General features: G+C 51.2%; 4 protein-coding genes across 4 annotated transcripts; 1 reads left to right on the top strand and 3 right to left on the bottom strand.

Annotated features, from left to right (window-relative positions):
• Positions 1-516: 516 nt before the first annotated feature.
• Positions 517-3,275, top strand: CC77DRAFT_926873 (FAD-linked oxidoreductase; the record flags this gene model as incomplete). The annotated part of the gene is made up of 3 exons (XM_018533956.1): positions 517-953; positions 1,016-1,701; positions 2,398-3,275. The coding sequence occupies 3 exons, from the start codon at positions 517-519 to the stop codon at positions 3,273-3,275; spliced, it is 2,001 nt and encodes a 666-aa protein (XP_018390569.1).
• Positions 3,276-3,934: 659 nt separating this feature from the next.
• On the bottom strand, positions 3,935-6,031 carry CC77DRAFT_1027779 (hypothetical protein; the record flags this gene model as incomplete). The annotated part of the gene is made up of 2 exons (XM_018526391.1): positions 3,935-5,523; positions 5,581-6,031. The coding sequence occupies 2 exons, from the start codon at positions 6,029-6,031 to the stop codon at positions 3,935-3,937; spliced, it is 2,040 nt and encodes a 679-aa protein (XP_018390568.1).
• A 1,941-nt stretch (positions 6,032-7,972) lies between these two features.
• On the bottom strand, positions 7,973-8,870 carry CC77DRAFT_302945 (hypothetical protein). Its single transcript, XM_018531146.1, has one exon. It carries the CDS (start codon positions 8,581-8,583, stop codon positions 7,978-7,980), a length of 606 nt encoding a protein of 201 aa, XP_018390567.1. The 5' UTR covers positions 8,584-8,870; the 3' UTR covers positions 7,973-7,977.
• Positions 8,871-11,798: 2,928 nt separating this feature from the next.
• CC77DRAFT_926114 (hypothetical protein) lies at positions 11,799-12,830 on the bottom strand (the record flags this gene model as incomplete). Its single annotated transcript, XM_018533899.1, has 2 exons — positions 11,799-12,604; positions 12,671-12,830. 2 exons carry the CDS (start codon positions 12,828-12,830, stop codon positions 11,799-11,801), a joined length of 966 nt encoding a protein of 321 aa, XP_018390566.1.
• Between the last annotated feature and the right edge of the window lie 580 nt (positions 12,831-13,410).

Here is a 13,410-nt window from a genome sequence, read left to right as displayed (position 1 = left end):
AGCATTACGCTTTCGCTCATTTGTATCATTGGCCTTGAAATGCTTATCACTTCGCCTCTTACATTCTGCCAATAGTGTACCAACCATATCCGGGCTTCCCACGCGATCCGGCTGCACGTCCGAGTGACGGTCATTGACGCGATAGTCACGAGTATAGCAATGCCCCACGTTCGAGACGTCGAGCGGGGTCATGCACTAGGTAATACATAGATTGAGATAAGAGTACGTGATGAAGAGGCGGAATTGAAGAAACGCTCTACACTTATCAGATGAGTACCTTGTAGTACTATTCTGTCTCTGCTCGACTCTCTCGTCTCAACATCACACACTGAAGTCATGATGCTACAGCAACGGCTCACTAGGTCAACGCTTCGTTGTGCAACCAGCAGGAAAGGCCTCGTTAATGGCTTCAACACATTCGAGGTCCGGTTCAATTCTACGACCGCGCTTCCACGGATCAAAACACCGACCGTACAGACGCCCCAACAATCGCTTGCACAACATCCGCTATCAGCGATGCCAACACACATGTTGCTGCGGTCACTTTTCATTGCCACAGTATCATCTAACAAGTTTCTCTTAATACCATCACTGAAGCTTTTATCTTTCTTTGCCAAACCAAACCGAAGCCTCCTCTTCAATGTGGACCGAAATCCCGCTTTGAAAGCTCTTCTAAAGAGAACGCTATACAACCAATTTTGCGCAGGAGAAACAGAACAAGAGACACGAGCGTGTGTGAAGCAGCTGAAAGATCTGGGGTTCAAAGGAGTGATATTGACGTACGCGAAGGAAATGGTATTTGATCACAAGAATGAATCTGCAAATCATCATACCTCAGACAAGTTCGTTGATGCAAAGGCTGTCGCAGCACATGATACGGATATCGAGGCGTGGAGGGCGGGCACGTTGAGAACTCTTGATCTCATCTCGGAGGGAGATATCCTGGCTCTAAAGTATGTGTCACAGCAAGAAAGGATCAAAGGAAGAAAATACATCATTACTGACACTACTGCAGAACAACGGGAGGTGGCCCCGCAGTCTCAATGGCATTCAGCAGAGGCGAACTGCCACCCCAACAGATGCTTGACGCCCTAGACGAGATTGCAACTAAGTGCAAAGAGCGCAATGTCCAGATCATCGTCGACGCAGAGTCTCAGCACTGGCAGAAAGGCATCGCTCGTACAAGTCTTGAGCTAATGCGAAAGTTCAACCGCGATGGCAAAGCCGTCATTTACAACACCTACCAGGCCTACCTCAAAGACACCTCGGACGTACTCGCATACCACATGGCCGAGGCAGAGAGAGATGGCTTCACACTTGGTCTTAAGCTCGTTCGAGGCGCATACATTCTCTCCGATAACCGTTCGCTGATCCACGACACCAAAGAAGATACGGACAACGCCTACAACACCATAGCTCAGGGTGCTCTTCGTCAGCAAATCGGTATATTCGGTGCTTCCGGACCCTCTGCACGCCCGTTTCCCTCTGTGAATCTATTTCTCGCCTCTCACAACCGCGAAAGTGTACTCTCAGCCCATAGACTTTACCGTCAGCGCTTGGAAGCTGGTCTACCAACTGTGCCTGTCGCATACGGACAGCTTCACGGCATGTCCGATGAAGTCAGCTTCTCTTTGCTGGCCGAGAAGAGCGAGAGTGGTAAGGCGCCTGAAGTATTGAAGTGCACGACCTGGGGTAGTATGGGTGAGTGTGTGGGGTATCTGCTTCGTAGAGCAGTAGAGAACCGCGATGCTGTGTTGAGGACTAAGGATGAGTTTACCGCGTTACGGAAGGAGGTTAAGAGGAGGTTCTTCTAGGCATAACTGGCATAGGGCGGTGAGGTTGCAGTACATGTTAACGGAGTAGACTGATGTAATGGATACATTGTTGTAAAAGGTGCAATTTCCGTCATTCGTGCTTTAGAGTCGTCATCCCACCAAGTATAGCACCTCCCTACTTGTTAATCAGCGGCTACTATCGGCACTTGGGCGTTATCTTCGTCATGATTGTGTTTGGGTGCAGAAGAGACGTAGGCGCACAAGTGGGCCTCCGTAGTCGCTTTCCCCGCTGATAGTCGCGTGAAGAAAAGTGGGGACCGGTTTCCCTCCCGAGAACCATTACACAAGTCGAAATTCAGACCTTTGGAGGATCGTCAAATAAGGCTCTGTTGGCATTCAATATCCTCGCACAAGATCTTTGATCATACGAAGAAATTGTTCACCTCGGTTCATTACAAGTCCTAAAGTTCTCCTTTCCCGAGTTTTGGCAAGAAGTACCCAAGATATCAGCACACTAGGAAGTTACCATGTCAGACCTAACTCTCTGTATACTGGGATGCGGTGAGTTGTCCCAAAAGCAAACAGAAATAGGAAAGATTGTGCTAAACATCTTTTACTGTAGGTAATCTCGGTACACCTATCCTGAAAAGTCTCATCAACGCCTCTCCGGACTCTCTCCGTGGCATCACTCAATTTGTCGCCTGCGTCCAAAGTGAGAGTTCAGAAAGGCGACTTCAAGATCTCTTTTCTCAGCATCAAAATGTCCGTATCTTCAGGAAAGACAATATAACCGCCATCAAAACTTCAGAGGTCATAATCCTCGGTGTCGACCCTTCACAAGTCGAAGCAACATTACAAGAAGAGGGTGTCAAAGAGGCATTGCAGGGAAAACTCTTAATCAGTATCGTAGCAGGCTGGTCACGCTCTGCACTGGAATCACTCGTTGGCGCCGACCCAGAAGCCAAAGACGACGAAGAAAAGACGTGGGTTCTGCGTACACTCCCAAATGTAGCAGCGCTCGTCTCTCAATCGCTAACAGCCATCGAACACCATCCCTCGCCCTCTTTCCCAGCCCAATACTCAGCGCTAGCAACAGCCATATTCTCTCAGATTGGTAAATCACTTCCTATTCCGCCCAGTCTTATGCCCGCTACCACAGCTGTCAGCGGCTCCACGCCCGCATTCTGGGCCATCATAGTTGACAGCCTCATCGACGCCGCTGTGGCTGTGGGGGTACCTCGTAAGATAGCTCAGGACCAGATCTACCAGAGTATGAGAGGCAGTGCGGAGATGCTTCAGAGTGGGATACAGCCGGGAGAATTGAGGGATATGGGGACAAGTCCGGAGGGCTGTACGATTGCGGGGGTGATGGTGCTGGAGGAAGGTGGGGTAAGAGGCGTTCTAGGAAGAGCATTAAGGGAGAGTGTTACAGTTGCTAGAGCGATGGGCAAGGTCGGGGAAGGGGAGGAGGTGCATGTCAATGATACTAGGAAAATTTAGGTTGGTCCTGGCAATCACAAGTCGAGATAGACGGACCGAATGTGACAGCAGACGCGCGAGTGCCTATACACAGTCAGTTCAACCATCCATAGTAAGGGGAACTTCGTCGTAGAAAATCAACACGACCTTTACATCACCATGGCATACACAACAAGCAACAAGTGAGGTATTAGAATCATCAACATCTGCTTACTACTCACTACCTACTCACTGGATATAACCTTACCCACCGCAGCGTAAACGTACATCCAAACCAACCAAAGGGGCGCATGTGCGTGCGGACACAAACTACGCCTTATTCCGTTGAACCCATGCTAATGCATCCGACTGCAATCAAGGTATTTCCCCCACCTTTCGCTCATAACCGAGCTTTCCGTGAATAGATATAACGCCAAGTTGGTAGTGAAGTTGAAACGCCAAAAGTAACCCAAATAGGTATACCGGAGCTGAAGTAGCAAATGAGATCTGTTGAGACGCCCAAAAGGAGAATACACACATGGCTGGTTCGGAGGTTGAGAAGGAAAATATACACGGGTGTGTAGAGTGTGTGACTGTGTGTAAAATACGAACAGTGAATAAATGCGTTGATACTTCCTTCTCCTTCTTTGTTGCTAAGCCTTCTTTGGGCTTTCGATATTGTGTAGACGATGTTGTCATGTCTAGAGGATGCCAGCCCACATGCCTGGACCTTGTGGCCGGAAGGCTTGTGCAACCTCAGTACTGCAGCACGATCTCTTCTTGCCAAAGTCTTTCTGGATAGGAAGACGCGAGCAGTACGGAACAGTGTTCTTGGGGGACTGCAGCCCTTTGGGTTCACTGCGCGATGAGAAGGCGAATGAGTGTGACACTGATCTGTCAGGGAGCACAGGCTTCTGAGCACGGAGGTCGAATGCGGAGCGAGTGCTGTGAAGCAAGTGACGCACGTTCTGCTGGAGGTCGACTGAAGACCTTCCACGCTTACGACTCGCAGGAGCGACAAACGCAGGGCTCTCAACCTTGCCTGGCGAAGAATCCGAATCATCGATATGGAAGCTGTCCAGATCAGGTGAGGACATGGCCTCGCTTGGAGCATACTCGTATTGCTCCTTGCACTTCGACAATACGGGGTACGGAAGCCTCGCGCTGCGACAGGTCGCCAATCGAGCCAAGTTGGCCTGATTTTGAGTTGGCGCCCAGCCAGCAGATGAGACCGACGAGATTGACGAAGCACGAGAAGTGCGTGAGTTGTCCGAGACCATTGACTCTGGAGAGGATGATAGGGATGAGTTGGAGGGAGCCAGGGAAGGTCGTCGGGTTGGGAAGTGATACGCTTCTAGTCCATTCCTGACGCTTGGGTTGAACTGGTCGACACAGGTGCGCGCCAATGACGAGCACTGTGCCTGTTGCATTGCCGAGCACATCGATGTGCGTCGCGATGATCCAAAAGCCATGGCACTCGCTGCAGGAGTGTTGCTGGTAATGGATTGCGGCGTCAAAGACGGTGTCGGCAAAGGACCCAAACGAGCCAGTGATGGCAGCGATGGAGTGTGAGGAAGATCAGGCTTCGGCTCCAAGAAGCGAGGCACTTGGTAGCGCGACGGAGTTGGTGTGTTCTCCTGGGATCCGTAACCATCGAGCGACGGAGTGCGGTAAGGCGACGCGTTCAGCTGTGGTCTCAGAGGAGGACGCACAGGAGTGTTGGGTGCCTTGCGAGTCACTTGAATGATGTCCAACTCAGGCGTCAAGACAGGGATGACGTCTTTCCAAGTGTTGGGAATGGGAGCGCCAGGTGATGGCGGTGGAAGAGTAGGAGTGTGCCTCAAGACAACTTCTTGCCACTTCTCCCATACCGAGTCAACAATGTGAAGTTTCCAGTTGACAGCCTCGAGGAAAGCCATCTCGTTGGTGTTGATCTCACAGACCTTGAGGCCAGAGATCTTACTCCATGCGCGAGCCGAGTAGTTGCGGTCCTGCAGATACTTTGAGGCGAGAATGAGCGCAGCAAGGAACATGCGACGACCACACTGCAGCGCACGAAGGGATGCATCTTCAGGCTGAGACATGGTGAAGTCATGCTTAGGCAGATGAGGCTTGATCAGGATCAAGTAGTACAAGGCAACTTGGAGCGTAGAGTAGCTTGTGCGAGAGCGACGAAGTGTCTCCTGAATGAACATGCGGAGGGGAAGTACTCCGCGTCCAGAGGCATTCTCACAGCGGCTCTTGGGCTCAGAAAGTTGCCAGATAACCTCAACCATCTGGGTGGCAGAATCTTAAGAAGGGTGAATCAGCGGGGGAACCATGGTCCAGGGGTAAAGCGTGTACTAACCGACGAGGCAATCGACGAAGTTGACCTTTCGATCGGATTGCCGTACCAATTGGGGTGGAGCCTTTTGGTTTACAGCTGCCGACGATCGACGAGGATTCTGTCGTTGCTCCAGTGGGGCCAGAAGCTCGGTGCGCAGGGAAGGTAACCTCTCCTGTGCGGGCTCCCGGCATACTGCAGATTGATACTGAGGATATGTGCTAACTCGGCTGATGGGCTGGAAAGCTGACAAGCTTGCAGGGTCGACCGAGGTCGGCGGTGCTACTTGGTTGCGACTCCATTCTTCTGAGTCCCAGTTTGAGTGAGACGATGTGGAGCTTGCGCTGGACGCTTGTGACGCAGCGTCTGAGAATACTGATGAGGTGGAAGAGGAAGCAGAGGAAGAAAGGGGAGCGGCATAAGGGTGGGTCTCAACCATGTAGCCGTGGCTAGGGAGAGGAATAGCAAGACTCATGATGAAGGAGGGGTATACAGGACGGTACCTGGTAAGGAAATGTAGACAATAAGGAGTGAGCGGAGATGGGTGATTAGGCTTTGTCGTTACGTCTCGAAGTGCTGACCGTTAGGTAGACCTGGAGAGGTGGCGCAAGGCGTGATCGGGTGGTCGTGGGGTGACCGAGAACTTAACCGATGGGACAAACCGTAGAGAGCAACCCTGTGAGCTCTGACGTATATTTCGAGACGCGGTTCTCTTTGTTGTGTGCTGGAAGAGGCTAGGTTTCGAAAGCGGAACGTATACGTAGGAGGTTGAGGGGATTGACGAAGTCGCAGGTGGAAGTAGGATTCGAGCAGTGTCAAGTGGTCGAAAAGCTGCCAGGTGCGGACTAGAGCGGGCTCCAGTCACTGTCAACTGCAGAATCACCGAAACAAGACCGTTGTGATAGACCGACCGCGAAGCACTCTGATATTGCAGCTATTGAACAGCGGGCGCTGTCGCAAGAACTGGATGTCTGAGGGGATGCGGGGGGGTTCTAGCAAGTGAGGCCTCGGATGAAGGCCTTGTTTCCGGAAATAGTGGTGAATTCTGAGTGACGAGTGACTGGAGTAGTGTTGGCCGAATGGCACATTGTGTTGATGGCAGGCGATGTGGGAAGTATTCGAGGATGGTGACTACCGTGAGGAAGGATCACCAGGCTGAGCGACTTCGTGTATTCGCGGTGGAAGCGCGGATGGTTGTTGGAGAGTGTTTGTGTGGGAGTGTTTGTTTGTTGATTTATTATTATTGGGTGGTGGTGTACATAAGAGCTGTTTGCGGGTTGGTGGTGTAGAGGTCTGACGTGTGAGGAAGTGGCGGTCGGGGAGTCGGTAAAGGTAGGAAGGCGCGAACAGAGGGGGTGCTGGTCGCGACGCAGGTACGGGAGAAGGAGTATAAAAGGACAGGCTCTCTCGTCTCGTGTCGTGTATGACTGGAGGCGCGAGATGAGTCTATGCGGTAGGCGGCAGTGTGGCGGCGACAGAGGTCGAAGCGTCGGCTGCTACCTGGACAAAGATGGGACGGTTTGCGGTTTGGGTAGTAGTTGAGTAGGCGACAGAGAACAGAACAACACGTTAAGCGGTTGGCGTCCTAGATTAGGCCGCAGGGGGCGCTGTAGATGTTCGTGAAGTCCATTGCTGCTGTCTTGATGAGGGTGACGGGCTGGGCGGCGCTGGCGATACTAATAGGAACCCCGTAACCTACAGCGCCCCCAGTCCAGTCCAGTCATCGCACCCGGGCGCTATGGCCAGCTTGCCTCTTTGCCACACAACCCGACCTTGGAAGACTCATCGCTCGCGCTTTTTTTATTTGCCATCGCAGGTGGAAATGGCAGTACGTGATTTGCAGTGGTGGTTGCTTGGGCAGCGATATCGCCATCCCCCACTCTATTGTTGCTCATACACTCGTTGTTCAACACGTTGCTGCTACCATGCCATCGAGCGTGAGACGAGACTGACGCTCCATCATCACGCATGGCGGCTTCCTCCTAGGCTACAGGCAGGCATGCCAACACGGCCTGCCGCCATGCCTGGCGCAGCGGTAAATGGCCCTCTGTAACCCGCCCATTCCCTGCGCGCGCAACGAGGCTGTTCACGCTGATTGCGACGCGACAAGCTGCTGCGACACACGGCGTCTCCTTTCCTTTCCCGCTAGGCGCGTTTGCTCTCGAACGCTCCGTGCCATGGTAGCGCCAGAGTCCCAGACTGTCTGCTACACCCCCTCACAAACCCCGTTCAGCTATGTTGAGATGAAGGGACCGACCGTCTGGGAGCCAAGCACGCGTCTTCACATTGCCTGTTGTGTCATTGGGCGCGCCAAAGACGCCATCCCGAGACGGGTCATTTTGTGCCTTCACCGTGCTTTTCGTGGCTATATTTGCGGCCGACCCCCTCGACGGCTGCTGCGACGCTCGTAATCTCAGCTGCTCAGCATGCGACGCCTTCATTTGCAGCGCATCCGATGGTCCATGCCATGATGCGATGCGATGCAAACATGGCTGAAAATCGCTCAAGGCAATCGCCCGTCGCACACGAGCCCATCGTGATTGATGACGCAAAAGGCGCAAGCAGCAATGAACTGCTGCCAACACATCGCCGCCTTGCTCTGCTATGCCCTGCTCCACTCTCGCACACCGCAGTGGCTGATGACGCCGGACCTCTTCCCCAAAGCGAGTCCAAATGCGTCCATCTGCAAATCGCCTCGGCTCTCTTCATCCGACCAGCGACCGCTCTGAACATCTCTCCAGAGCAAGCGATGACCATGGTTCGCGCCTCCCACGCCCTCAGCAGAGTTTGCAGCTGCAGGCTGCATCTTCCCATCGTCGCCCCTTCCAGAAGCGCCAAGTGACCGACCTGCTGACGACTCATCGGCGCTGCCCGCCCTCCATTAGCCTCGCACCAAATCGGATGCCGAGTTGATCCGGCAAGACAAGGCCTTGGTTTGCGGGCTGAGTCACCTTGACACACCAACGAGAGCGACCTCACCATCTCCGTCGCAGGCAGACGAGACATGCCCTCTAGCGTGCCACACATTCAGCACATTGCCTCATTCAACCGCTAAAATTTGCGCAATCCTGTGTGACCAGCTTTCAGCCTTCTTGTGCAAGCTGTAAGACACATGATACCGTGTCTTCACCAGTCGCGTCCAAAAGCCTGGCGCGTAGCCACAAGCTAGCATGAAACCGTGACCACACGCCATGTTGATGATGAAGTAAAGGAGGTATGACTCACTGCTGCCTACAGTAGGTCATCCTTAAATCACACCAGCCTGACTTGGTTGGGTAGGCAACCATGGTCGGCAAGGCTGTGGCGGGACTGTTTTCCCAATTCAATATCAGCTATTCAAATCTTCAAACACTAAACCTGTATTACAGCAGTAAGAGAAAACACCTTCTCAATAGAAGAGTGGATGCGTTCATGCAGGGTACATTCAGGTTCCGATAGATAGTGTCACCCGCTGTACACGAACAAAACCCCGAAAGGTGATGGCCTACCGGGAGAGACATAGGTTCAGGCTGCTTCGGTGGCGCAAGCCAAGTGGGAACGGCTGTCCAAGTGGGAACGGCTATCAAAGTCAATGTGTCATGTATTATAGAGCTGACTGTTTATGTTGGGCCGTGATTGCAATTGCCGGAACATGTCTCATACCTTTTATCTAATATCGCCAATCCATTCCATCTGTGACTGCTACAGCTTGCATTGGGAAAAGATCCATCATGCGTTGTACATTGTCTCATTCGGCAACTGCCAGCAGTCCATATGCGTTGCTGCTATGTGGTGGCGTCTTCAGGCTTTCACATTGAAGGATATTGGGTACTTCCATCTGCACCGACCTTCAAGAGCTTCTTCTTTTTCTTCTTGTAGTGTGAGCTCATTATGCGATTCGGGTAATATCCGTACTCAAGATCTCTTTCTGTCATACCTGTCGCCGCTGCATTCTGCTTCTTCTGCGCATCCTGTTTCTAGCTTTCAGATAATCCCTCAAGGGACAGATAGTCAGTCGACATCTCAGCGAAGTAGTCTTCTGATACACTTAGCAACAGTGGCTCTCGATTCGCGTTTCCTTGCATAGAAAACGAGGCTGTTCGCTTCACTTCTTCCAACTTCAAGCACCATTGCCATCTTCGATCATCTCTTCGAATACAGTCGATACGTTGCATTCTTACCGCTTTAGCTACACCAGCCTACTTACGCTTCACGTTGTCGTTACGAGTGAGTCGGCTACCTTCATCTAAGGTGTTTAGGCTAGTCTTCCTCACTACTGAAGTGACTAAGTCTGCTGGCCCAAGCAGCATCAGATTTGATGTGCTCTTTACTATAAATGCAAAGATTTATGGCATCTCATGGATGTCTGGTGCAGCTTCCTTCAATCACCTCCTTGCAGGCTGAAAATACTCAGAAGTGGCCTGGATATCAACCTCACCGTCACCGATGCGTCAGAATTCTTCTTCGATAGCTCAAAGGGTGTCTATGATGACTCCAGCCAGTGGGTGTACTAAGACACAGTCACCTGTTACAGAATCTGGCCCATATCTGGCAGTTTCCATTTAATCCTTGTGTTTTGATCTTTTTGGTATCCTTCAGTCTTTCCACTTGCTCCCCGCGAGTTTTTGGTATGTATCTCTCCATCCAACTTCTGCAGCGAGACGTGGTTTTTGACGTGGATGTCATCAGGAAAGGGGTATATAATGTTTCCATCTGCGGATGTAAACTTGGAAGAATCGTTTGCTTTCATGTCAGATGCGGAGTTGTTCTACAGTTGTACGGGCCAGTAGCGTTGGCTGCCATCGCTGTGAGTGATGTGGAGGTGGCTAATCTCGATAGGAGAAAGCAAAAGCCAATATAGTGTTTGCCTTCATAGAGATGGAGACAAGGTCAAACGGGAATGACACATCCTGAGGTGGCTCGCTAGTCGAATCATGGTTCCAGTATGCTTGTAGTACTTAAGTTCAAACAATACCAGTTGTAGCTGGCTAACCCCGTTGACTGCAAATCTTCGAAGCAATATATTAGGCAACACGCTCCTATTGAAATAATCATCGCACACCACAAGCAAGCGACAGAACATAACACTTATCGCTAATGCAATCCTCTTCATCGAGAGCAGTCCTAGAAGCGACAGTCAAAGCCTTGTAGACGGATTGCTCAGACAAGTTTCATGTCTGAAAATGAGCTCAAGAATTCCAATGCATCACAGCCGCTCTGAAATAGATAGACAGGAATAATCAAATTAGTGGCCAAATGATCAGAGTCGACTGAGATTGAACCACATCGGACGGGATAAAGATATGCAAGTGAACGAAGGGACTGGATAAGCTCTTAGTCCGCCACGAGGTTCTTGCTTTGGCGATTTTAGATGTACCCAACGTTATCGCGATATGCGAACACAATAAGAGTACAGCGGCGGAAGGACAAGGAAACTACCTCTTCTAATGGCCATAAACCCAGATATTGCCGATATAACGATGAATTCTGCTGGCGAGTAGCCACTGCGCCCAACCATAGGCCATCCCTTCGCTCAGGAGTTTGCAAGAACGAGGCTCACCTTCGGCACGCATTTCGCGAATAGCATCGAAATCGCACAAGCTACTAACGAGGTCGCTATTCTCGACACAGTAGCAGAACGAAACCAACGAGAGGCGGCTAGAAAGGCAAAGAAGCAGAAGGAGAAGAAAGTGCCGAAATTTGGAATAGGTGGGTGTTGCACCAATGACCAATTAGAAGCATACAGTGATTGCTGCAGGAAGGGTCGATATTCTGAAAGCAAGGGTTGAACGTCCTCCCATCATTAGTGTGGCTGGGAGGTGTTCTAATGGTGGAGGCTGGGGTACTCACTCACTAGTCGACGCTATTGCGCCTAACAGCGCATCGTACCAAAGAATTTCAAAGATCGGAGGATTCGCGCCGATCGCGGTGTAACGTCACCAAGTTTTTGATTTGAGTTATCGAAATGCCACCGGGTAGGATCGCCGCGTTCGGATTGATCGCTGGTAGTAGGTCGATGGATTGATCGGCCGAGGTTGATACACTGCACTGTTTCTACTCCAATATACAAAACTCTAAAGACGGGAGTGAAAGCATAGAACTCCCGAGAAAGAATAGATGGGTTGCAGTAAAATCGTGTATATATATAAGACACAATACGGATTCGCTCAGTGTTCCTTGCCCATAAATCACGCGCTCTTAGTCTCTAGTAATCCGATAGGCTATAAACATTCAGTCGCGTGAACTTCGCATTGACATGTACCTCAGCGGGAACCTCCAGACATGAAAGGGCACGCACCCTCAGTGCTAGAAGACGTCGACACTTCGGGGTGGCCAGCAGGCATACTCTGTAAACCTGACATCTTTTCTTCAGTTGTCATTTTATCGAGAGCGGCAATGGTCTGCTCGACTTCCTCCTTAGACTGAATGAACTCATCAGGCAGCTCCTGCTCCTCAGGCGCCTTGACACCAGCCTGAGCTTCGTCAAGAGCTTCTCCTGGTGACATGTTCTTGGGCTTCTCCTCCTTCTTCACTACACCGTCGGGTGCGATCTGTCTGAACATATCCATGGGATCAAACCAAGTGCGAACGGCCTGTAGTTGCACTTTCTCGTTGACAGTGGCGACAGTAACACCCTGAATATCGATAGAACCTCCATGTGCTTTGGCTGTGACCTTCTCCCCCTTGTTGTTGAAGCCGACGTAGTCGTTCTTCATTTGGCCCCAGTGTCGCCACCGGAAGCTCACTGTCGGTGGACCGCTGTAGACTTCTAGTACTTCCCACGCGAATGTAGGCATCATGCGCTTGAACGTCTTGTGCGACGAAGCAAAATCAGAGTAGTCGGGCGAGTAGTATTCGTTTGGCGCGATGATAGCATTGTATGTGCCGACCTTGAGCATGGCTTCCGCACCTTCAGGCTTGCCGCCATTGATGGCAAATGAGTAATTCTCACGATCGATTGTACGCCAGTCGTCAATGCTAGGCTTGAAGGATGCTTCGACTTCCCAGTTCTTGACGAGGTTTTGTACGAGCTCCGGAAGTGATCCGGCTTCGTGCGTCATTTGCTTTGCTATGCATTCTTAGTAAGGTGCACTACGTCTGACCTGCAGCTTCGCTACCATATGCAGTAACTCACTCTCAGCAAAAACCTTTCTTGTTTTTGAGTAATCTGGGGCTCTGCCGTATCGCCACTTGGCATCTTTATCTCCAAGGACAGCATCGGGATTTGTAAGGTAATCAGGCAGTGCGGGTGCGGCTTCCTGCGCAGGCGGCTGCTGAACGTCTGCACTTGCCATCGTATGTTTGGGGTATGGAGTGAATGTGATGAACGGGATAAAAGGGTACAAAGATGAAAGACTGGCACTGCGGACGAGCAGACTTGCCTGCTATTAGTCTGGTATGACAAAGAATACTATAGTTTTGAGGTAGTACGAGTATGCTGTCAAACCAAAGGGAAGAGTCTCGCGCTTTATATGCCGAACGTAATCCCTTGGTCAGGATAATCCCCATAGCAGACAGGGCCAGTAAGCAGTGGCTTGATGACCCTGCAGTTGTGAGACGCAGAATTTATCCAGTAGCTTGCGAACGGGAATATTGGAAACCTCCGAGAGGGCATGCTGAGGCGTCTGGGCGAACTTTCGAACTGTAAGGCGAGCTACAGAGGCGAAATAATGTGGGGTGCAAGCCGTCAAACTGATAGCCCGGGCATGAACTGCCTGGGCCTAAGGGTCTAGTGTGTTAGACGAGTATGTCTAGACGCTTACATGGGCGGGTTGTACCGTGTCAAGGTCTACATTGGATCGATTTGTACTGGGGTGGTACGTAGTCGTTAGCTTTGTGTAACTGTTGCACAGCCGCCAAGGCTTGATTGCAAGG

This window comes from Alternaria alternata (genome assembly GCF_001642055.1).
Source record: "Alternaria alternata strain SRC1lrK2f unplaced genomic scaffold CC77scaffold_2, whole genome shotgun sequence".
NCBI lineage: Eukaryota > Fungi > Ascomycota > Dothideomycetes > Pleosporales > Pleosporaceae > Alternaria > Alternaria alternata.
Note: the sequence above shows the minus strand (reverse complement) of the source record. Positions and strands in the feature narration are given on the sequence as shown.